The sequence below is a fragment of the Petaurus breviceps genome, unplaced genomic scaffold, assembly GCF_028583685.1.
Source record: "Petaurus breviceps papuanus isolate PSGF00001 unplaced genomic scaffold, PetGlider_PUasm1.0 128, whole genome shotgun sequence".
Classification (NCBI taxonomy): domain Eukaryota; kingdom Metazoa; phylum Chordata; class Mammalia; order Diprotodontia; family Petauridae; genus Petaurus; species Petaurus breviceps.
The window spans coordinates 2,012,324-2,038,117 of NW_027185664.1; the positions used below are offsets into that span (position 1 = coordinate 2,012,324).

A 25,794-nucleotide genomic window follows, 5' to 3' on the forward strand; every position below is an offset into this window, starting at 1 on the left:
AGACACTATAAGAATTCATCTAAAAATTGTAAAATCTCACTTAAAAAGAGTAACTTTCAGTTAAGAATCAGTAACTATATTCACTGGCCAAATAGTCTTAAAATTAAGCTCCTGACTATTCTATTATAAAATGTTTTCTGGACTGCAAATCAAATACATTTAATAGGGGGTGGAGCTCCTAGGCATTTGCAGAGAACCAATGAAACACTGTCAAATATCTAAGCTGACTGCTGGTAGTGGCCATTCGGGTTTGCTACCAAATCCAAATCCACTTCGTCAACAAGAATTTATTCTTAAAAGGACTTCAAGAAACAATCTATATGAGTAAATCATAATCGCAGTTATATGAATTGATCTTTGCCACCACAGTAAAAGAATTTCATTTTTCATAGTCCTACCTGAATGTATATTCTATTCTAAAAATGTGATCAAGTTTGAATCATTCAAAATATAAGTATTTTTATCCCTACTTGCCTTCAATCTGAAACTATATGACCATTACTCTCCCCATCTTTTCTAACTACTCAATACATTTCCCTTTAACACACACCCCTATCAATGCCTCTTCAGATCTTATAGCTATTATGCCCATTATCAACGCATTTGTGCATTTTCTATTTCACCATTCCTGTGCCTCCCTCTTTAGATACAATAGGGTAAAGGAGCTAAAAGCTAATTGTAGGTCAATCAAATCCACTTAGGTGCATGTTGGCACTTAAGTGCATGGCCAAAACAATATCATTCCCAACAGACTAATGTGGCAGAAACCATAGAAAACAAGTATCTGCCTATTCTTATAAAAGTTTACTATAATAATATAGCAACATGGTTAAGCGTAATTATTTCTCTGATGACAAAGTTTATTATATACTACCTTACTCTCAGATGGCAAAGTCTATATACTATCCCATACTCTCCATATCTAAAATAAAAAGTTAGGACCAGTAAACTTTCTGGATTTTTATTAAATCCTAATCTGAGGTAATTTAATAATAATATCTGATTTTACAGACATCATCCTAAAATCTGTAAACATCTTTCCAAAGTAAAGGCAAAAATAAGACTCATATCATGATTTTCTGCAGACTAAACAAGGTGGCTTGGTAACTACACAGAACTCCGGGGTAATTAACATACACTCACTTAGAGTAAATACAAGCAGTGTCCATTTTTAAGTGTAATACAATATTTATTACAGCAGAATTAATCCTAAGGCGTCCATATACGGTATTTAAATTGACAACTGGTACCTTAATAAGTGATACTTTAGTATTTCAATACCACTGAAGTCTCTAAAAACTAACATTATATCATTAAGGGAAAGAAGTGAAATTAAGTTTCAAAAAGACAAGCCACCCTAGGAAAAAATTAAAGAAATAAAGGGGGAAAAAAAGTAAAATTATGACAGTGAAAAAAGTTTAAGTTAAATCACTTTTGGATATTTTGAAGAGAAAAGATAATAAGCTCTAGCTTTTACAAATCAAAATGTTTATTGTTAAATTCAACGCTATTCAATGCCTCCTTAACATCAGTTGAGCTGAAACTAAAAGATCTACAAATTGTCAATATTGGCCTACCAATACTTCTGATCAAAAAAGGCCACAACAGTTAGATTTTTATTACTTGATTTTATTTTACACCAGGTGGTAGATGCAAAGCATTCCTTTTTAATAAAGTATATATAGACAATTAGCTTCACTCAGAATACACTTTTAATGCACATTTAAAAAAAAGGATTCATCTTACAAATTGTTTTGCAATTCAAATATACAATAGTCTTGGAAAACAAATAGTTTAGAAAACAAAAAGCCAATGTAAAAAGACTGATTAAAACAACCAAAACAGTACAGGTTCATATGGCTCTGACTTTACAGTTTTCTTACTGCATCATCAATATCAGAAATCTGTTCCTTCAGTTGGCTCCATTGTTCTGGATTTAAAGAAATACCTAAAACATATTTTTTTTAAAAAATAGAGTTAAAATTTATTTTAAGTGCAGATCTTTACAAATGAAACTTTACAATTGAAACATCACAATTTAAAATTTTAATTACCTATCTTCAATACCATTAAGAGTTTAAAAAAAATTATTACTGCTATATAGAACTTTATTTCTCCACAAAGTGCTCTGTGACCAGGTCAAAACAAGATCATTATTGCTCTTACATACCCTCCACTTTGATAGATGAGTGTATCTTTCAATATTTAAACTCATTCCTATGCAATCTTGACAAGTAATCAGAGCAAATGATAATATGCAGCTACAGCACAGTCATCAGAAAATTAGCAAGCCAAGCAGGCATGCACAAATTTGCCAAGTAACAATCAAATCCAGGACTGAGCAAGGTTTTTTCCACAGGTCCATAGGAAGCCAGGTAAATCACTTAGTTCTAGAGTGTTAAGCAGAATCTAGGGTACAGGCCCCAAGCCTCTTAGGACCCCTCTAGGGTACAAGCCCCAAGGACTCTTGTACCCCTCTTGGTACCTCTTGTACCCCTCTAGGGTACAAGCCCCAAGGACTCTTAGGACATCTCTGATGAAGTTAATTTGGGGCAGGGAGACCACATTGTTCAGGATACATTCAGGAGTATTTCTGAAAGCTATACAACACACTAAATAGTCACATTTCACTAAGTTCTAGAAGCTACAAAACCTAGCAGTACAAATGAAGGGACAGTAATTACCCTAGAGAGATAGTAAACTTCATTTTTACTATCACATCTCCAGAAGCTAGCATGGGCCAATAAAAATATGGTACATTAGCAAATTATCATATTTTGTACAAAGTTATCACTATGGGTACAATTAACTATTAGAGAGAGACACTCTTTCACCTTGTCTAAATTTGAATGTAAGCTTATCAAGGTATTATATCTTGTTCTATCTTATTCTCCAAGCCTCCAATATTTAATGCATTAATTCTACAAGTAAATAAGTGGAGAAAAAGATGAATTTTGGAGATTTCTGTATGCAAAGGGGTAATAACAAAACCGTGAAATGCATTAGGAAACTTAAAGCTATTCAAATAGTTTAACATTTGCAGCAATAAAAAAATCTGTCTAACATGCTAGACTGACTACTGCTGAAAGCAGAAAGGGGAAGCAAAGGAGACACCAATATTCAAGACTTGATTTCAACAAAAGATTTAAAGAGGGTGACAGATATTATGGAAAATGCATTAAGTTTAACAATACCATGTGTAAGACAATGAAATTGTATATAAAGCGGGAGGACAGCAAGTGGAAGCTCCAAATAACAGGGAAGTGGGGTAAATAATGAAGAAAATAAGCAGCATTTTGTCCCAGGTTAAAATTTTGAAACAGTCCAAATGGTTGTCCATATGTTCATGCGGCTGCTTTGTCAAGGTTCTCTGTTTGATATGTGCACTGCTTCTATTACAGAAACGCTTACTTTGGATTCAGTGACCAACAACTATAGGTTTTATAACCTCTCTCTAATCACTTCTTAACAAAACTTTCATCTCCTTCAACCCCAAGTCCTGTCCTTGGCCCTCTTCTCTTTTCTTGGCATTCCTTTCCTATGCAAACTTATGAACTTAACAAAATTTCGAGAAGCCTTTCTATGCAGGTAAATCTCTCTTCTGATCTCCAGACCTACCTCTCTACCTGCCTATACACAATCTCTACCTGGAAGTCATGACCCCCGTACTCCTAAATCACTGTGTCCAAAACTGAGCTCATTATCTTCTTCCCTAAGCATTTCTCTCTCTAGCACCACCACCCATGGGAATAACACCTACCTCCCAGGGTGACTGTGAAAAATCAAACGAGATTATATAAACTTTAAAACACTATATTAATGTTGATTATTATTCCCGATGCCTGCAATGTCCTCTCTCTTCAATTTAACCTGCATTCCTACCCATCATCCATTAAAGGCCAAATAATATGCTACTTCCTCCATAGAACCTTCTCTGAATTCCACCCACTAGCAATGATGGTTCCCCTCCCTTAAGCCACACAAACCACTTTGCTCTGCACCTTAATGAATTTAAGGAATTATGTCTATTAGAGTTAATTTGTGTTTGTCTTACACCCCTAACTAGACTAAACTCAACCATGTAGCAAACCCTGGATTTCAATCTCTAATACTGGAATTTAATAGGGATTTGATCCCCCGAGCAAGTCACCTCTCTGAGGTTGTTTCCTCATCTATAACAAACACTACCTCAAAAGCACGTTTCAAAAAAGGTGCTTCGAACTTTAAAGCACTGTAAGAAGCATGTGAATTTTTGTAATGGCTCTCTCAAGGACCTAACACAATGTTCTGTACACAAATGGCCCTTAAATAAATGTATGTTAAACTGAAAAAATGAATTAAGCTATTTCCCTAATTCAAGAGCAAAGATTAACTCTTCTCTTTCCTCAATAGCACCTAGTATGGGACTCAATAAAGCAAGTATTCAACAAATGCTTCTTGAATAAATAAAGAAGATTTCAATAAAACAGATGTGAGACAAGATGAAGAAGGGAAAGGTCAGGGGTAGGGATAAACATCAACAATTAATCTCTCTTACAGATCAAAGACAGAGAATACGTCCTTCCCAGGGAAGGGTACCTAAAAAATAGTATTCCCAAGTAATTTTATGACAGTCCAATTGGCCTCCAATTATCCCAAAAAAATGGTATAAAACAAAATAATTTCAATCAAAAATAATTAAAATCTCAAATTGATAAGATTATAAAGTGAAATTCTAGAAGCTCTCTGAACTACAGTAAAAAAAATTATAATAAACTTTATATAAATATACATAATTTTCAAAGCTGTGCAATAACAGATCCATGTTTTTTAAAAGTTCTTAACTAGAACATATCCACCACAAAGATGTCTAGGAATAAAAGAATAAAGTTAATCTCATCATTCTTAGGATTTCACAAGTGAAAGTATTCTTTCCACTGATAATTCACAATTCCTCCTTGCCTTAGTAGATGGTTTCACGAGTTTCTGTGGTCAAAAAGTTCAATCACTTTGTAACCAACTTTCTGGTGATCAGCTTTGGCTTGATGACCAAAGCTGAAGTCTTTCTTGTATGGTAGTACCTGCCATAACACAACAGACCCACTGTCATAGCCTAAAAGAAGTTACAGTCACCATCTACAGAAGAAAAGGAAGCTTCAGAATAGGATTCTTTTTTATCTTACACTATTATAATTACATAAAGAGGAGATTTAGTTAATTTTCATGTTAATGATAAAATGTCCTAATGAGAAATTGGAGTAATTAGGTTTTAGGCAAATTAGAGACAAGAACCCTTTACATTCTGTACTATATGTATTCTTTTTTTTTTTGAAGGGGGGAAGGCAGGGCAATTGGGTTTAAGTGACTTGCCCAAGGTCACACGGCTAGTAAATGTTAAATGTCTGAGGCCGGATTTGAACTCAGGTCCTCCTGACTCCAGGGCTGGTGCTCTATTCACTGAGCCCCCTAGCCACCCCATATGTATTCTTTAGAGACATGTAAGTTTAGTTCCATCTTAACAATCCTCACAAAGTTATCTTCCAAAGAAGAAAAAAACTCACCTTTTCTACCAGGTTTCATTTCACCTTCCTGATCCATCCAGTATTCTCTAATATCAATTAGGACTTTTCCTTTAAAGTCTCGAACACTGACATATCTCATTTTTCCAATCTGCAAATAAAATAAGGTCATGAAAGATTCCTATCAATATTTATTTGCATAGTAAACTGTGTACAGACTTAAACCACATTAATCATTGAATATTTCACTAAAAACTACCTGATTCCATTATTTGATTATGGAAAATCTCATGACTACTATTTGACTACTTTTTTCAATAAAGTCAAAGTATCTACATAATAAAATTCAATAAAGTTTATCTTAAAAATCTTCCAAATATTTTCAAAAACAACTAGGAACAAAGGAAAACATCCACAAAATTTGTATTAATAAATTTGGGAACTATTATCTTGGGTTTTTTTAAAATAAATTTTTATGAATGTCTTGTTTCTTATATCATCATAATAATCCCCCCTCCAACTCCCTCTCAGAAAGTCATTCCACATATCAAGTAGTATTTTTTTTTTGCTTTTTTTTTTTTCTGGAGGGGGAAGGCAGGGCCATTGGGGGTGAGTTGCCCAAGGTCACACGGCTAGTAACTGTTAAGTGTCTGAGGCCACATTTGAACTCAGGTCCTCCTGATTCCAGGGCCAGTGCTCTATTCACTGTGCCATCTAGTGTCACTGTCACCCCTTAAGTAGTATTTTTTTAAAATAAAAATATCAACACAATTGATTGGCCCATGGAAAACATCCAAAAACATACACAATATACCTGTCACTTCTACAAAGGAGTAGGTTATGGTTTCCCCTCACATATCTTCGTTTGGTTCATACTTGATCTTTATTATTTTGTTACATTCACTTCTATTTGGAGGGGTGTGTGGTTGTTCTTTCCATTTAACACTGCTGTAATTGTTGTGTAGATTTTATTTCACTCTGCATCAGTTCATACAGATCTTTCCATGCTTCTCTGTATTTATCACACAGATCATTCTAATAGCATAGTAAAATTCACTACATTCATGTACCACAATATGATTAGCCATTCCCCAACCCAATGGGCATCGATTTTGTTTCCAATTCTTTTCTATCACAAAAAATGCTGCTATAAATATTTTGGTGTTATATGGGGACTTTCTTCTCACTGATGGTTTCCTTAGAGTGGACTTATAGCCCACTAAGAGAATTTCTAGTTCATAGGATATGGACATTTTAATCACTTTATTTGCATAATTTCAAACTGCTTTCCAGAATGACTGTACCATTTCACTGATCCACTATCAATGTATTAGTGTGCCTATGATTCTATAACCACTCCAACATCGACTACTGCCATTTTTTGGTCATCTTTAACAAATTAGAGTGAAGTGAAACCTTAGAAGTTGTTTTGATTTTCACTTCCCTTATTATGATTTACAGTTTTCTTTCATATGGTTGTGAATATTTTGCAATTCTTCTTTTGAAAACTATCTGTTCATATCTTTTGACCACTAATCTACAAGGAAATGGCTACTACTCATTGTGTGTATACAATATGTTTATATTAGTTAATATATAGATATCAAAGAGATTATACAAATTTTTTTTTCCCATTCAACCACTTCCATTCTTATCTTAGGTGCATTAAGTTTTTCTATGCAGGATCTTTTCAGTTTCATATAATCAAGGTTATCTATTTTATATTTTGTAACTGCCACTTTCTCTTGTTTGGTTAAGAATACTACTCAAAGGTTTGAGAAGCACATGATCTGCTTCTCTTCTAATTTTTTTATGATATGATCTTTAATATCAAACATGTCCATTAAAATGTTATCATGGAGTACAGTATAGGGTATTGGTCTAAGTCTAATTTCTGCCTTACTGATTTCCAGTTTTCCCATTAGTTTTTATCAAATCAAGAGTTTTTTCCTAAGTAATTTATGTTTTCCATTTTATCAAACACTGGGTTATTGAGTTCCATCATTTCTGATTCTCCCTTTTCTAATATGTTCCAATGATCAAATATTTTAATCAATATTAGATGATTTTGATGAGTGATGCCTTAGAATAGTCTGATGTGTAGAAATGCTACTGTCCCTTCATCTCAATTTCTTTTCATCATTTTCTTCAACATTCTACTTTATCAAGTTCAATAAAATATCCCCTTGGAAATTTGATTAGTATAGGAAACTATCATCTTTGAAAGAAAACTCTTTAGAGTACAACTACAAGGGCACATATTGCCAACAGATACTAAGTGAAAAAATGCACAAATTTAATGTTTTTTGTTTTAGCAAAATGTTAAGTTCTAGAGGAGACAGCAATCAACAAGCTTTATTAAGTGCCTATTAAGCAACAGGCACTATGCTAATAACTAGAAATACCAAGACAGAAATAAATTAAGTCTCTGCTCTCAAATTACCTCCTAGAGGTAAACCACATATACAACTTGTAAAATATAATTACTTTAAAATTACATACAAAGTATTTTAAGTGACATGAGAAAAGCATTCACAGCTGGAGGTAGAAGAATCAGAAAAGGCCTCCCATAAGAAAGACTGCTTCAGCCAAGTTTTGAAGGCCACTAGGGATTTTAAGAGGCAGAGGTGAGGAAAGAGTGCATTCCAGGCATGGGGGACAGAGGCACTGTGAATGCAGGAAGACTAGAAATGGCAATGTTGTGCATCAGGAACAAAACAGCTAGTATGGCTGGACCACAGTACATAACGAGGTTATGAAGAGTTTTAGAGGGATTGGGGCTGAAAGCTAAAGAAAGCTCTTTCTTTAAAAAAAATTTTTTTTAAGTTTTGATGATCACTACCACTTGTTTGGGGAAAATACAAATTTAAATGGATTACTGAAGTGATCAAGATACAAGATAGAAAATTAGAGATACTATTAGACATACCATTTCTTGCAAAATGGAAGGTAGCATATAAAGAACAGTAATAAATGCTTTAAACAAGGACTAAAGTAATGGCTCATAAAATAAACTGAACAGCTTAGGTATTACTAATTGATGACACCAAATCACCATTTACATATTCTGTATATTCTTATCTGGTATAGAATATAAGTTCCTAAAGACCAGGGATTGTTTCCTCTCTGTCTTTGTATCCCCAGTGCTTGGAGCATGAGGCTCTTAATAAATGCTTCTTGATTGAGAAAGGATATCTAACAAATGACCCGTTGGAATAATAAACATTAACTAAGGGCCTACTCTATGTCAAGTTGTTTAGTGCTAGAGAAAACTAAACTATTTCTATGGCGTGGTCAATAATCCTAAAACTGTTTTCCTGAGATGAATTTTTAAGGATTCTTCTGAACCAAAAATTTTACATAACAGGTTTTTGTTGTTCAGCTGTATCTGACTCTTTGTAACCCCATGGACTATCCTCCAGTACCTCTTTAAGTCTGTCCAAGTTCATGTTTGTTGCTTCCATGAAACTATCTACTATCTCATCCTATACCTATCACCTTTTCCTTTTGCCTTCAGTCTTTCAAAACATCAGGGTCTTTTCCAGGGAGTCCTATCTTCTCATTATGTGGGCAAAGTATTAAAGCTTCAGCTTCGGTATTTGACCTTCTAGTGAAGAGCCTGAATTAAATTCTTTTAAGTAATGACTGATTAGACCTTGCATCCAAGGAACTCTCAAAAGTCTTTTTCAGCACAATTCAAAAGCACTGATTCGTGATGCTCATCTCTCCTTATAATTCACCTCTCAGTCATACCTTACTACTGGAAAAACCATAGATTTGACTCTATGGACCTTTGTTAAGCAAGGATATCTCTGCTTTTTAGTATACTATCCAGGATTTACCATAGCTTTACTTCCAAGGAGCAAGTGTCTTTGAATTTCATGGCTGACATTGCCACCTGCAGTGATCTTTGGATCCAAGAATATAAAATCTGACACTACTTCCATTTCTTTTCCTTCTATTTGCCAGGAAATGTTTGTTGTTCTGAGCTGTTTGGTTTTTTTTTTTTTATACTAAGCTTCAAGCCAGTTTTTATACTCTCATTTTTCATCCTCATCAAGAGGTTTCTTAATTCTTCTTCACTGTCTGCCAAAAGAATGTTATCTGCTGCATTTCTAAGGTTGTTGATATTTCTCATGGCGACCAGCTTTTGATTCATCAGCATGGCATTTCACATGATGTATTCTGCATATAAGTTAAATAAATCAGGTGACAATATACAGTCTTGTCTTATTCCATTCCCAACATTAAAGCAATCAGTTGTTTCGTGTTTGGTTCTTAACTGTTGCTTCTTGGCCTGCATACAGGTTCCTCAAGGACAAGTACTGGCACTTCCCTCTCTCTGAGGACTTGTTGTGATCCATGTAGCCAAAGGTTTTAGTGTAGTCAATGAAGCAGAAGTAGATGTTTTTCTGGAACTCCCTTGCTTTCTTCATAATCCAGAGAAAGTTGCCAATTTGGTCTCTAGTGCCTCTGCCTCTTCAAAAACCAGCCTGTTCTGGTAATTCTCAGTTTCACATATTGCTTGTGAAATCTTATGCATAACCTTGCTGGCATGTGAAATAACTGCAACTTGTTCAGTAATCTGAACATTCCTTGGCATTGCCCTTCTTTAGGATGGGGATGTAAACTGATCTTTTCCAATCCAGTGGCCCCTACTGAATTTTCCAAATTTGCTGACATATTGAGTGCAACACTTTATTTAAAACCCTAAAAGATGTTAAAGTGTTTAAAGTTTAAGCTGTAATTCCACCACCTCCACTAGCCTTACTGTTAGCAATGCTTCCTAAGGTCCATTTTACTTCATTCTCTAGGATGTCTGGCTCTAGATTAGTAATCATACCATCTTGTTATCAATGGTTAAGATCTTTCTTGTATAGTTCTTTTGTGTATTCTTGCCCCTTTTTCTAATCTCTTCTGCTTCTATTAAATCCCTACTACATTTGTCTTTTATCATGCCAATTTCTGCGTGAAACTTTCCCTTGATATCTCTAAATTTCCTGAAGAGATCTTGTCTTTCTCGTTCCATTGTTTTCTTCTATTTCTTTGTACTGTTCATTTGAAAAAACATCTCTCTTGCTATGCTCTGTAATTCTGCATTCAGTTGGGTATATCTTTCCCTTTCTCTTTTCTTTCCTTATCCTTTTGTAAAGCCTTGTCAGACATCCATTTTGCTTTCTTACTCTTCTTTTTCTTTGGAATGTTTTTTGTTGCTGCCTCCCATACAATACTACAAACCTCTGTCCACAGCTCTTCAGGCACTCTGGCACTATTTATCAGATCTAATCCCTGAAATTTATTCATCACATCTACTTCTTATTCATAAGGGATGTTATTTAGGTCATATTTAGTCTAATAGAGGACAGCAAAGTGCCATACTGGATAGTGCTAGCCTAAAGTAAGGTAGACTCATCACCCTGAGTTCAAATTCCACCTCAGACACTAGTTCTGTGACCCTGGGCAAGTCATTTAATCCTATTTCCCTCTGTTTCTTCATCTGTAAAAGGAGCTGGAGAAGGAAATGGCAAACCATTCCAGTATATTTTTTTTTTGGCCTTCTGGAGTGGGTAATGCAGGGCAATTGGGGTTAAGTGACTTGCCCAAGATCACATGGCTAGTAATAAGTGTTAAGTGTTTGAGGCCGCATTTGAACTCAGGTCCTCCTGATTCCAGGGCCAGTATTCTATTCACTGTGCCACCTAGCCACCCCCATTCCAGTATTTTTGCCAAGAAAACCCCAAACAGGGTCATGAAGTCAGATACAACTGAAAAAATGACTGAACAACATATGGCCATTCTTCAATCTAAGTCTGAATTTTGCAATAAGAAACTCATGATCTGCACCACAGTCAGCTCAAGGTCTTGTTTTAACTGACTATATATAGCTTCACATTTGGCTGCAAAGTATATAATCAATCTCATTTCCATATTGACCATATGATGATGTCCATCTGTAAAGTTACCTTTAGGGTTACTGAAAAAGAGTCTTTGTTATGACTAGCAAGTTAGATTGATAAAATTCTAGCAGAGGCCCTGCTTCATTTTGTATTCCTGAAGTGCCCACCAGAAATTATACACTAGAGATCCCTTAAACCTGCTAGAGGGGACGCCTACTGGGTTCCTTGGAAACCACCTAATAGGCTCCAATAGTAAAGAAATGTTTCACCTGTGTTGCTAAAAACATGCCACAGATTCCCACGGATTCAGGTCTGTTTTGCTTCAGTAGAAATAACACTAAGGCTTTGTTTCAATAAGAATAATACTGAGAATGTTTTGCTTGAATAGAAATAATACTGGGAATGCTTTGCCTTAAATGGGAATAATACTGAGAAAGCTTCGACTCAATGGAAACAATGCTAACCCCTTAGAAACATGTTCTGTTGCTAGCAATCACCATTGTCTATAAAATTATGTCTAACAGAAAGCTTGCTACAGTCTTTCGGTCTGAGAGGCAGTCCCAGCCGGTTAATAAACACTCCTATTAAATTATAATTGGCCTAGCTGTCCTGTTATATCTCAGGATCCATTACATTCCAAGGCCAAATGTGTTTGTTATTCCAATTATCTTTTGATTTCCTACTAAAATTCAGCATTCTAATCCCCATCTATGATGAATGTGACATCTTTTTTTGTTTTTTTTTTTCTAAATGATGCTGTAGGTCTTCATAGAACTGATCCACTTTGGCCTCTGGTGTCAGTGGTTAGAGCACAGATTTGTATTTCTGTGATGATGAACAGTATGCCTTGGATTTGAACAGAAAATTTGGTCATTTTTGGAAATAACAGATATTTACTAAAATAGTATTAATTTGATCAGTACAGATTATCCTGGATGAGACAGATAATATTATTTCACACCTCAGAGATTATTTTATGAGTTACTATAGTAAAAGAAATCATCTGGCAGCAGTCTTCTAACAACAGGCCTTTCCAAACTTAATCAGAGGGGTCCTCACACAGCAGATGTGGTCTGTATCCATAGCCCTTCCCAGCTTACTTGCTACTTTCCAGAAATTACACTCCAGTGTCATATCCTTCAGAATCCAGGGATCACTTCTATGCTGCAGGATCATATTAGAATTATATTCAAAAATTCCTATCCATGTTAAGTCTAACAAGAATGTTTTTCCTTGTAATAAAGAGATATCTTGGGAACATAATGCCCCCTAACAGTGGGTACTCTTCTGTCCAAGGACCTCTCTTCTCTTCTCCCTGGACATTCTCTTGTTAACCTCATAGATTTACATGGGTTTAACCATATCCTCTCTAATCAGATGACTCCCAGATCTACATAATCAGTCCCAGTTTTTCTCCCGAACCACAGACCCACATCAACAATTTCCTTTAAGATATTTCAAACTGGATATCCCAGGATCAACTTAAAATAAGCTGTCCAAAACTGACTTTCCCCAAAACCCTCTCCTTTTCCAAACTCCTCTACTTTTTCTGTTGAAAGCACACCACCCTTCTAGTCTCCCAAGTTCATAACTTCAGTATTATCCCGGACTCCTCACTCTCCCTCATCATTACCAAATCCTGTCATTTCTACCTTCACAACCTCTCTTACATCTGACCCCCTTTCTCTCCATTCACACAGCTGCCAGCTCAATTCAAGCCCGTATCACTTCTCACTTAGATTGTTATAATCACCCTGCCTCAGCTCTCTCTCCCACTCCAATCTATACTACACACCCCTGCCAAACTAATTTTCCTTCAGCACAGATCTGACCATGTGACTCAGCAACTCAACTAACTCCTCTGTCTTCCTAGAATAAAACGTAGATGTCTCTATTTAGCTTTTAGAGGCTGTAAAAACCTGACCCCAAACTTATATTCAGACTCCCTATACATTTCTCCTTCTACAATCTGTGACCAATCAAAATGATTTGATCTCTTTCCCGTTCCTCATACACGATACTTCACCTTCCATCTCCATACTTTTGCACTTGGCCACTCCCCCATGCCTGGAATTCACTCCCTCTTTACCTCTGCCTCAAGTGCCCTATTTTTCTTTGAACATGCTGCTCAGGCACCATCTTTTCCACAAAGTTTTCCTGATACTCCCAACTGCCAGAGCCCTCTTTCTAAAACCACCTCCTATTTAACCACTTTGCATATATTTGTATTTATTAACTTTATATTTATGGTGAATACATTTTATATGTAATATTTATCTCCTCCATCAGAATATAAGTTCACTGCAAGTAGGGACTGTTTCATTCTTTATAGTTGTATTCCCAGCACCTAACACAATGCATGACACACAGCAGGGGCTAAATAGATATTTGATATTGACTGGTAAGTGTGTTAGAGTACTTTTTATGTTTGCTAAATCAATGTCAAGTACGAGAGCTCTGATACTATCATTTCAGCATCAGAATGGAAAAAAAAATGTTTGCTAACATCAGGCATTTCAAGTGTCAGAACACTGGATGAATGTACCCCCAGCCCCACCTTTCAAGATGCCTTTACTCCATGTTCCCACTTTGGCAAATATCTCTTCTATGTATAGATTAGATTAGTAACAAGGAAAAATTATTTTTATTCCAAATTTAATATAAACATTATATAATCTCACAAAACATATTCCTAAATTTCAGGCCTATCAGGTAACCTTAGTTATGTTATTTTACCCTTTGCTTTTGCTCATAGGCTGAAAAGATGGGAAAAATATGCAACATCTTCTCCTCCCCCCAGGCCTTCCCAACATACAAAAAGGGCAAATGAGTTACTTATTATCTCTAACTGACTTTGATCAGCTCTTCAGAAATAGGCCCTGGCTCATAGAGGCATCACTAATAACTGTGTATTCAGCTTCACAAAGAGATCCTAAAGTACTAATCAAATCTATTTACTTGTCCCTAGAGACAAGATTCTAGGTCATTAGAGAGGGATTTCTTTTTTACAAGACTGCTTCAGTGAATTAAATCCTATAATAACCTTTGACTAACAAAACTATACTTTAAAAAACTTTACAATCTTAAAAATCCTTATTTGTACCTAAGAGAAAATTTCCCCTGCTGTAATTTAACATTGTTGTCACTTGTTTTATTCCTCCAGAACAGATTTTTTTCAGAGGTTGAGGAAATAAGAGTGGCAATCTTTCTCCTGGTCCTTAAACTATCTTCCAGGACAACTAAAACTGCTCAAGGTCATTAATGAACTTCTTTTTTGCAAAATACAATCACCTTTTATGCGGTCCTTATTTCTCTTTGCAGAAGCAGCCTTGACATTTGAGAGTCTGGAGACACCTGGGTTAAAAATCTCACTTTAAATAATTTGTGTAAGATAAATGACTGAATAAATGACTGAAGCCACATTGTCTCATGTGTAAAATGGCAACAGTAATATCTCTAGCATTTATTTCCCAGAGCAATTGTGACAATCAAATGTGATAATACACGTAAAGTGCTTTGAAAACTTTACAGCACAACATAAAGGTCATCCATTATTATTTCTGATATACCTGATAAATATCTTCCTCTTGAAACACAAATTCTTCTAGTCCTGTGATACTTTACCCACCACATTTTCTTCTTCTCTCTTAACCTATATCTTCTTTGCTCTTCTACCTTCTATTGGCTACAAATTTTCATAGAAGCCTCAATACATAGCTTCTCACATTATCTATGCTCACTTCTTCAGAGATCATCCAATCTTAAGGTTTCCATTTTTACCCATGATTCCCAAAAATCTACATTTCAAGCCAAATCATTCTCATTTATTCTAGTACAGAATGTCCTGTTGCACATTTTAAGTAATAAAGACTATAAAGAATTCAAAGAAACCTGGGAACACTGAGGAATCGATACAGAGAAAAGTAAGCAGAACCAAAACAAGTTATACCACAATGATCACAATAATTTAAAGGAAAACAACACTAAAAACTGAGAACTCTGATCCCTTCCCTTTAAGATTCCTTCCTTCTAGGTGGATCAATCAAATACTTATTAAGCACCTAATGGGAATTCAACTACAAAGAATGAAACACTCTACACTTAAGGAGTTTACATTCTAACTGGGAGGACAAGTGCTTATCTAAGTACAAACAGAATATAAAGAGAATTAATGCAATGTAGAAAAATAAACCGTAGTTTGGAAGGGAGAGCACTGGTATTGGGAGTACCAAAAAAAAGCTATATGTAGAAGATGATGCTTGAGCTTTGTTTTTGAGGGAACAGAGGAATTCTATGAGGAAGAGGCTAAGGAAAGAATAGATTCTAAGCACATGGGGGACTTCCAGTGGAAAGTAATGTGAACAAGAGAAGGACTATTCAGCTGAATCTCAAAAACTCAGGAAGAGGGAATAACATATGATAGAATTGGAACAATAATTATGGATAGGTTGTTAAAAGCTAAATAGAGAAATTTATCTTAGAGGCAATAGGGGGCAGGCCCTAGAGTTCAGTGAGCATGGGAGTTAACACAATCAGAGAAGTACTTAAGGGCAAAGTGATAGGGAACACAATATATAAATGGGTAAATATAAGATACATATAGGGTAGAAGGATATGGTAGTCTAAGTGGTCTTTGTATCCAGTTGTGATCTTATCTTCCAACCCCGAGGAACAAACCATTCTATTTACTAATGCCAAATTACACTTCCTAAAACAATGCTTTCATCAAATCATTTCCCAGTTTAACTCTCCATAAGCCCAATTTTTAAAAAACTCCCTATCGATTATCCAAACAAGATCAAACTCCTTAATCTGGCATTCAAGGCCTACCATTGAGTGCAACAACTTTATCTAGCCATATTTCTTACACTAATCCTTCCTGATCAGAATCAGGAAGGCCTCCTTATTTATCTCCTTCATAACAAATTCACTCCTACTTCTGTCTTTGATTATTCAATGACCCCAGCTAAAATGCAGTCTTTTTGCTAATTAATAGTCTATGTATCCTTTAAAGCTCAGCTCAAGAGTCACCTACAATTTATTTATCACTTTTAATTCCTATAACATTTTTTTTTGTGGGAATCGCCACCTAGGTGTTTCACAAAGAATTTTTTTAAATGAGGCAACATGCATACAACTTCAGTCATAATATTCCAGCTACTACCCTAGGCTAATTCTTAGTGTTGTCCAAACAACTATTTCACTTGAAAGAACAACGAAATGTTGCATCCTTTCAACTAAAAGGATGATGAGTGTACAAAAAAGTCATCGGTTTAAATAGGGATCAGATTTAGACTTGGGTAGGGAAGTCACCAGAACCAAACCAGTCAGAATTCAAAACCCAGTCCTGTCACTCCAAATCAAACATCCTTTCTACTTTCCTTTTATTTCATGATCTTTAGTACCAAAATATATGGGAACTGCTTTGATTCTAAGAATATATAACTGTCAGCTTTACCTGAAACATATGATCATCTCGGCTGCTGCTTTGCTTGGATGAAGCTGGTGCTTTAGAACTTTCTCCTGTCTTTTGCTTCTTTATGGGTTTTTCTGGAAGAGCTTGTTTTTTCCTCTTTGCCTTAAAATACAAATTTTAAATATGCTCAAAGTATGCAAAGAGAAAATATATTTTTAAGTTCAACATGATTCCACAGGCAATAAAACCACAAAGAACTAAAATCCCAAATGTGGGGAAATGTTTTAAAAGGAGTAACCTCATTTATTCATTAGGAACATAGTCTTCAATCCATACATATGGCTTAAAAAGGAGTAATAGGTTTTCTTTCTAATTTAAATGCATTACTTAAAATTTTTTCAAGATCACCATAATTTTTCAATGACTTCCTATGAGAATTAAGACCCCTCCCTTACCACAAATAAGTACAGTCAAGAAAAGCAACCAGCACATTTGTCCACTGGCCAATTCTGACAGTTCACCACCTCCATTGAAAGGTAAGACATACCATTGCTGGAATTTGTGACCCATTAAGTTATATTAGTCATTAAATTGTTTATTATTTATTTAGAGCAAATCACATAGGTATACAATAAACTAATGAGAAGGGCAAATTAGAACACTCCTACCATAGATTGAATAGAACAAAATAAAGAGATATTTTGTACTGGGCTCTTAAAGTTAACTTCTTCGACTTTTATGGAAATCATCAAAATAGTGCTGACATTTTTCAATGTTACATTAAAAGCTTTCTAAATAATCATTGAACATCAGTCAAAAAGGCCCAATAGTATTTAAATGAAGTCCTTCCCCAAATCAGTAGAGGGCAGTCATGATTCTTAACTGGAAAAAAAAATTTTTTTTTTTTTTTTAAGCAATTGAGGTTAAGTAACTTGCTCAAGGTTACAAGGTCAGGTGTTTCCGGGTGGGTGCTAAGTGCTGGCGCCTGGATTCAATCCCCAGGTCATTCCGATCCCCAGGTCATCCCAACACTGGAGCCAGTGCTCCTACTCAATGTGACACCTGGCCGCCCCAAAAAAATAACCTTTTTTATGGGAGAGTGCAAGAGATACCAGACCAGTGAGATTTCACTGGTATTGGGAATTACTAGTCAGGGAACAATTTCTACCAATAGGAATGAAAATGTTTTATAACTTAAAGACTTATGAGCATAAAGCACTGAAATGTTATGTTGCCACTATGTATCAGAGAGGTGAGACTTAAGTACATAAAACTATGTATCTTCTTGACCTGTGTCTACTAAACCAAACTGTCTCTCAATATATGAATAAAATTATTATATTCTGTATTTTTCTGCATATGATGAAAGAAAACTAAAAGACTAGAAAACTAAAAAGCTTCGATGAATTAAAGTGAAGCACAGTAAGGATCTGTGGTGCCATTTAGATCTAAGTACTTAAAATTAGGTCACACAGCTTGTTAATGGGTAAATTAAAAGCACTTTAGTCAAATCAAGAGTTTTCCTCTTTATACCATCTTCTTTAATATCAAAGCCTTGTTTAAGCACTGAAGGGAAAAGATCTCTACTATCTTTTTAAAGCTCTAAATAAATACAACTTGTCCAAAATTCTTTCATTTTCCTTTAGCAAATAGATACAACAGATGAAAAATCTGGAAGCCAAAAGCCGTAAGTCTACATATTGCACGTGCTTACAGCATACCACAAACAAGTTCAGTCAGGTTACCTCTGCTGGAAATAAAATGCTTTCCAAAGAAACTGGAAGTTAAAGATTCCAATCAAATATCTAATATAAGTTTGAAAAAACTTATTATTTTGACAGGAATAAAAAGGTTCTTGTGTTCCTTGAGATGTCTGGTAGTTATCAACAAATAAGGAGCATGGTTAATGGAAAACTTGGACCTATTTCACCATATTTACTTACAAATAAATAGCTACATTCAAACTACACACAATGCAAAGCATACCAAATACAAAATTTAATTAAAATGTTAAATAATAGCTTGGGAGTCGTGATTAAGATTATCAAATCAACCACAGGGAACAAAGAATTCAAGGATAATCTATTCTCATTATTGAATATAGGCATCACGGGGAAAAAAAGGATAAAATGCTCAACTTAAGAAGACCTGGGTCCTAATCAACTTCTGACACTTACCAGCTGTGCAACCATGGATAAATGACTTAACACCTCTCTAAGCCTCAGACAATTCTCAAAGAATTCTACTAAGTTACAGAAATAAAGGCAGTGATCTGTTTCCACACCAATAAGATCCACAGACCTTTGACATACATATCCCAACATTCTGAAAAGGAAAATTATACCCTAAGACTTAGAACCAGAGCAAACAGTAACTTTGACCCACTCTCCTTATACTTTAGTGTTGTAAATTTGCAATCAGAAGACCTTGGTTCAAATCTTAGTTCTCCCACATCCTCCTTTTTGTGGGCTTTTAATATGTCACTTGCTCATCTGTAAACCAGAGGACTGCAAGATCTTTAAGATCACTTTTAATTCTGAAAACCCATAATTCTTAGTACAAAAAAGGGAAGCATAGCACACCACTTCTAGACAGAAATACCACCAAAGACATTATGCAAATTAACTGTTTCAAATGATCACCTTTTTGTCGATTTCACTGTCAGAATCACTCCCAGATGAGCTTGAAGACACAAGTTCCTTTGATTTGGGCATCCTAGAAAGAAAATATACTGTAAGAATGTCTTATGAGTTAATTTTAAATGTATACTAATCATTTAAACTTAATTTCACACCAAGGAAGGGCCAAATTCTGCTACAAATAAGCGTGACTCTCTAGTCAATCTCTATTGTAATAGGCATGCTATAATAAGTACATTGCTAGAAATCATACTTCCGGTCTGTGTGAACGGAACAAAACAGAGCATAGCAGTAAACTACCAAGTGGAAGAAAGTACCCTGAACCCAGGGGGTGCAAAGAGGGAAGCGAAATACAAACACCACCATTTTCCTCCATGCTCCTGGATTTCTTACTCAACAAATGCTAAACATTTATTATGAGACTAAAGAAAAAAATTAAAAAACAAAGGTTCCTACCCTATTAGGAAGTGGGATACAAAAAACACACAAAATTCTGTAGTCTGGTACAATGGTGAGAGTGCTGGATTTGGAGTCAAAGGAATTGGGTTCAAATACTGGCTTTGTCACTTACCACATTGGGCAAGTTACGATCTGGGTTCCTCAACAGTAAAAGTTCCCTCTCAGCTCTAAATCTATCTTCCTTTTACATTAGAGAGGTACGAAACAAAATGCCATGATAGGTACAAAAGGGAAGATTCTTAAATATCAGGGAAAACTTCATGAAGGAAGTAGCATTTGGAACATTAAAATAGGGAAAACGTTACAAAATAATGTTGAAAACTAGAGTGGACATCAAATTGAAGAGTGCCTTGAATGCCAAAGATATAACAAAGTTCAGAAGATGGATTAGATAAAAGAGAATGAAGGAAGAAAAACCAAAAGACGTTTCTGCAATAGTCCAGATGGGTGTAAATTTGTACTAGGATGGCAGTAGAGGACACAGAGATAAGAGGGGAAAGAAGCAAGGAATTTGAAGATAGCATGAAAGACAGCAGTTGGTAGTAAATTTCGTGAAGTTGGAACAAAAGACCTGTGGGTTACTCAGCTGGGGCTCTGCTGTCCTACTTCCCACTAGGAAAGCAAAGAGCACACACAATAAGATATTTGTTAAGGAGATATAAGGTCAGAGAAAGCATTTGAAATTCAAGATTACTCACTGTATTAGGATTACATTATTTCAATCAACAAATACTGAGTGCCTACTATGTGCAAAATATTCTTGTGAGATAAAGACTGGCATGATTGCTGTCTTCAAAGAAATTATCAGGAAAGGAAAAAGGGAGAAGAGGGCATATGGGAGAGATGGCGAGTACACAAATGACTACAATAAAAGAATATGACAGGCACCACAGAATTCAGAGATAGCTACAAGGTAAAGCTCACTGGCAAAATGCATAGAGCAACACTAGCCCAGGAGTCAGGAAGACCTGAGTTCAAAATCCCACCTCAGACACTTAACTATCTGTGTGACTCTCTGGGTAAGTCCCTTAACCTCCATTTGCCATTTTTCCTTATCTGTAAAATAGGGATAATAAGAACACCTATCTCTCAGCCTGGCTGTGAGCATAAAATTAGGTATTTGTAAAGCACTTTGCAAACCTTTAAGCGCTATATAAATGCTAGTTGTTGCTGGGTTTTTTTTTGGTTTTTTTTTAGCAAACCCAGCTCTGAAACTAACCTATTATGTGACCATAGGCAAGCTGTTTCATCTCTGTGAGGCTGAGAACATAGTGAGCACTTGATAAATCTTTGTTGATTGAAGGATGACACCTGAAGTCCTTTCCAGATCTAACATTTTCTTTAATTCAAAAAAGCTATAGGAATAAATAAGGAGACTATATACAATTGGGCAAGATCTCTTGGAAAGCTTCATGAAATAGGTAGCACTAGAGGTTCTGAATGGGTTAAACAGAGTTAGCACAGGTAAAGTGAAAGGGAACAATAAGTTCAAAGAAAGAAAAGGGAAAATCATTTAGTAAGTCCCTACTATGTGCCAGGCAATGTGCTTAGTTAGCACTTTACAAGTATTACATTTACAAGTATCTCATTTGATCCTCACAACCAACCTGAAAGGTAGGTGTAATATTATCCTCATTTTACAGTTCAAGAAACTGAGGTAGCCAGGTTAAATGACTTAACCAGGGTCACAAAGCTAACGCCTAAAGATGGATTTGAACTCAGGTATTCCTGACTCCAGGCCTAGCAAATTAATTCTATTTGAACTGAGCCTCCTCTTAATGTAAGAAAGCAAGAAGAAAATAAGACTGAGCCTGCCTAGAGCATGGAGGTCCTAGAATGCCAAGCTGAAGGCAATAACGAACCATTAAAGGATTCTGAGCAAGAGAGTAGTAAGACTGTACTAACTTTTATACGAAGATATATTTGTCATAACATTTCACATTAGTTTTATTAACACTTTCTTAATTTTCAAATAGCATTAAGACAAAGCATTATCTAGTAATCAATGTAACCTGTCACTTTTCTATTTATACCTAGTACTAACCTTGTACTAATTATAGGTTTTTACAATTCAAAAAGTTTTAAGTAATCAGTTAGTTCCTAAGACTATAATAAAGCAGAACAAATTACCAGCTATGTTACACCCACTTCAAAATATCCCTACGCTTAGAAAAACATTTCACCTTGCCATGACACTTCAAATTTTAATTCAGCATAGCCTTTTTGGTACAAACCAAACTGGGTATTTTGAGATTCCGCCTCTTTTTCCTTTCTAGAAAATCAAAGTAATCAGGGGGCGGCTAGGTGGCGCAGTGAGTAAAGCGCCGGGCCCAGAGTCAGAAGGACCCGAGTTCGGTACAGGCCTCAGACACTTAATACTCTCCCACACAAATTAGCCGTGTAACCTATTGGGCAAGTTACTTAACCCCAATTGCCCTCCAAAAAGGCAAAAAGAGAACATCTTAAATTTTTTCAGTCGATCAGTAATCAGCTGTGTGTAGCTGAAAATACATGCTCAATAAGCTTCAACATGGTCCTTATTAGGTCAAGGTAAAAATTAAAAAGTGGGGCATTCTCCACTGGCAGCTTACTCCAAAAGTATAAGTCATCATCCCCTCAAAATAGCTGTCAATTTTGACTTAAAATCTTGAAGGTAAAGAGTAAAAAGAGAAGATACTACAATCGTTCATATTCATCTACTTTAAATGGTCAAAGTCTTAAAACACACTTATTTACCACCACCCTAAATCAGCTGTCAATAGACTAACTTCAATTATCTGCCCTAGAAGCCAGTATTCTGCAAAGATGAAAAATCATGAATTAAATATAAGCCATTTCAATTCATTTAACTACCAAAACATAATCTCGCCCAATTCCTTTAGTAAACACTTCCCTGAAAGATATTAAATAATCATCACCACAAGCATTTTCTCAAAACAAGAGTACAGATTTCATCTAGAGTAAGAGTTAGCTAAATGGTAAAGAAAGCAAACCCAAATAACCAAAGCCTTAATTAAGGCTTCAATTCATATTCCTTCTGTCAAGACAGCCTTTCTCAAAGAAAGAAACTCAGCTCTTTTAATTTGTTTTTCCTCAACAGCATCTACCCAACATGAATGCTACCTAACTTCAACGGGCGAGGAAGGCTGTCCCGGACAGGTCACACAATGCACGCAATGTGAAGAAGGTGTCTGGTCTTTCAGGATGGATGCGTGCGGGCGGGGGAGGAAGAGCGAAGAAAGAAGGAAACTGAGCAGGAGGAGGAGGAGGGTGGTGACAAGGAAAATCAGCTCCAGAAGGCCTGGAATCACATACAAAGAGAGACTGCGGAAGATGGGAGGTTAGGGAGGACGATCGCGGAGGGGAGGCGCGGTGCGGGGCGCAGCGGAGGGAAGAGGGGCGGTGGGAGGAGGAGGGGGGGGGCGGCCCACCAGGGTGGGATGGCTGGAGAAGAGCCGAGGACACTCAGGGAGTGCTAAGGGGAGGGACTTGCTCCAAGCGCCATTTTCTCCTTCTCTTCTTTCAATAAGTTTCCTTTCCCTGCCCTCCGCCCAAGGCCAAGATCAGCCCCTCCCCCCCGCCCCGACACCTTCCTCCCCGCTCCATCGAGCCCAGCCCGCCACGCGAACCCGGGGCAGCGCGAGGGAGGCCCGGCGGCCCACGGCCCGCGCCCCCACCGCCGCCATCCTTCGAGGCCCGGGTTTCTAAAAGCCGAGGATTCGGCGACGGGGCCCGCCCCCGAGGCGCCCACGGCTGCAGCCGCCGACTCCTCAGCCGGCCCGCGAGTGCGGGGCGTGGGGTCCGCCTCCCGACCGTGGGAGCCGCCAGAAGGCCAGGGACTCCGCCATTTCCCACCCCGGGGCCCGAAACGGCCGCTCAGCCCGCAACACGCAAGGGCTGTGGCGGCGCCGAGGGCCCTGGGCCTTGGATGGGGCCCCGGAGCGGCGCGATCGGCGGAGGGAAGGGAAGGGGAGGAGGCGCCGGCCTCAATGACTCACGCTCCGTTCCTGCAGCCGCACACTCAGCGGTTACCTCAGGAGTGACAGAGACCCGGAAATGACGAAAGGAAAGAATTGTCCCGCCCCTCCTGCGCTGGGGGCGGGAAGAGAGACTATGTTAGGTAGGGGGGCGTGTCCTTTCGAGCGAACTCGAGGCCGTTCTCCAGGTGTTTAAAGGGACCGCTTCCGGGAAGGGAAGAGAAGGGAAGATGGAGGGAGGGAGGGAGGGAGGAAGAGAGGAAAGAAAGAAGGGAGGGAGGGAGGAAGGGAGGGAGGAAGGAAAGAAAGAAGGGAGGGAGGAAGGAAAGAAGGGAGGGAGGAAGGAAAGAAGGGAGGGAGGAAGGAAGGAAGGGAGGGAGGAAGGGAGGGAGGAAGGAAGGAAGGGAGGAAGGAAAGAAGGGAGGGAGGAAGGAAAGAAGGGAGGGAGGAAGGAAGGGAGGAAGGAAGGAAGGGAGGAAGGAAAGAAGGGAGGGAGGAAGGAAAGAAGGGAGGGAGGAAGGAAGGGAGGAAGGAAGGAAGGGAGGAAGGAAAGAAGGGAGGAAGGAAAGAAGGGAGGAAGGAAGGGAGGAAGGAAAGAAGGGAGGAAGGAAGGGAGGAAGGAAGGAAGGAAGAGGGTAGGCAGGTAGAAAGGAAGAATTTTACCCCCAGAAGGGCAAGATAGTAGTGTGTTATCCCACCATCCCCACCCTTGGCCAGGCTTCTTGGAAAGGGCTGTGTTGATCCCAGAGCTGACTGAGTGAAAGTATGGAGAGAATATCAACTGTGACACCAAAAGCAGAAAAAAATTCTTTCTTTAAATAAATATTTATTAAGAACCTACCATGGAAAAAGACATCTTCCATGGAAAAAGACATCTTGGAAGAGTGAAGAAAGTGCTAGAACTGACAGCAGCTGCCTTGGAATCCCAGCTCTGCTCATTTACCAGTGTGTGACCTCAAGGAATTCACTTATCCTCTCTGTTATCAGTTGGACTAGAAAATCTCTTAAATTCCCTTCCATTAATAAATGCTTGTTGCCTTGACTTCCATCTCTAAATCTGTGATTGTATGTGACACTGTGCAAAACTGATTTTAAACCATAAGGCACTATAAAGTGGAAAGCATTGTTCAATAGAGACTTACCCCATGATTTCATTGGTTTAGAAACTCCCTCTCAGTATAAATTGACATTGTAATTTAAACCTCAGATGCACTGATTCTCTAAATGATCAAGGACCCATAGACAATAAGTTTTAGAAGTAGGACTGGTTTTAAGGTTGACCATCCACTACAGAACAGTGGGACCACACCGTGCCTGCTCTCCTACTTCTCATGTATTGTTATTGTTCCAAAAGAGCTATAATGTACTGTCCCTGCCCTCAAGGAGTTTAATCTATTTTGGGCAAACAAGACATGCCCACGTAAACAGGTAAATAATTGCCCAAGAGTTAAGTGACAGTACCAGACGATAGTACAGTAATACCTTTGTTAACCAAAAGAATTTGGAAATTACAAGAAGATGATGTTTGAAAAAAAAACCCTAAAAGCATAAAGTACCACTTAGATGTCAGGATTAATTGTCAGTAATTTTGTTAGGAATGATGGAAACTCTCTGGAATAGGTTCCAGAATAAGAATTCCTTCCCCTGGTCTTTTCTCCTCCAACCTTTCCTGACTGAGGAAGCTGCATATTTACAACCTGTAGTTCCAAAGGTGTCTCTGCTTCTCTAAAGCCTAAAGCTGTGCATTAAAAGATGGGTAGAATTTGGATAGCAATTGTAATGAGCATAATGAGGGGAATGGGTCACTTCTGGTGGAATAACTCAAGGTGGGGGAGGAGCATAATGAGTCAGAGAAAATGGAGAAGAGCCTGCCTCCCTCTCTTTGGAGTTAGGCTCCCTAATACTAAA

At 37.3% G+C, this 25,794-nt stretch overlaps 1 protein-coding gene across 1 annotated transcript in view; it reads right to left on the reverse strand.

Moving 5' to 3' along the window:
- Positions 1–1,613: 1,613 nt before the first annotated feature.
- The window catches only part of LOC138171463 (activated RNA polymerase II transcriptional coactivator p15), a 216,307-nt gene continuing 192,126 nt past the window's right edge, over positions 1,614–25,794 (reverse strand). The window contains exons 2-6 of the mRNA XM_069100963.1: positions 23,908–23,947; positions 19,454–19,526; positions 16,854–16,973; positions 5,541–5,649; positions 1,614–1,948 (exon numbers count right to left, since the gene is read on the reverse strand). Of these exons, the coding sequence (XP_068957064.1) occupies positions 1,869–1,948; positions 5,541–5,649; positions 16,854–16,973; positions 19,454–19,525 (381 nt within the window). The 5' untranslated portion in view covers position 19,526; positions 23,908–23,947 and the 3' untranslated portion in view covers positions 1,614–1,868. The remainder of the gene's footprint in view (positions 1,949–5,540; positions 5,650–16,853; positions 16,974–19,453; positions 19,527–23,907; positions 23,948–25,794) is intronic.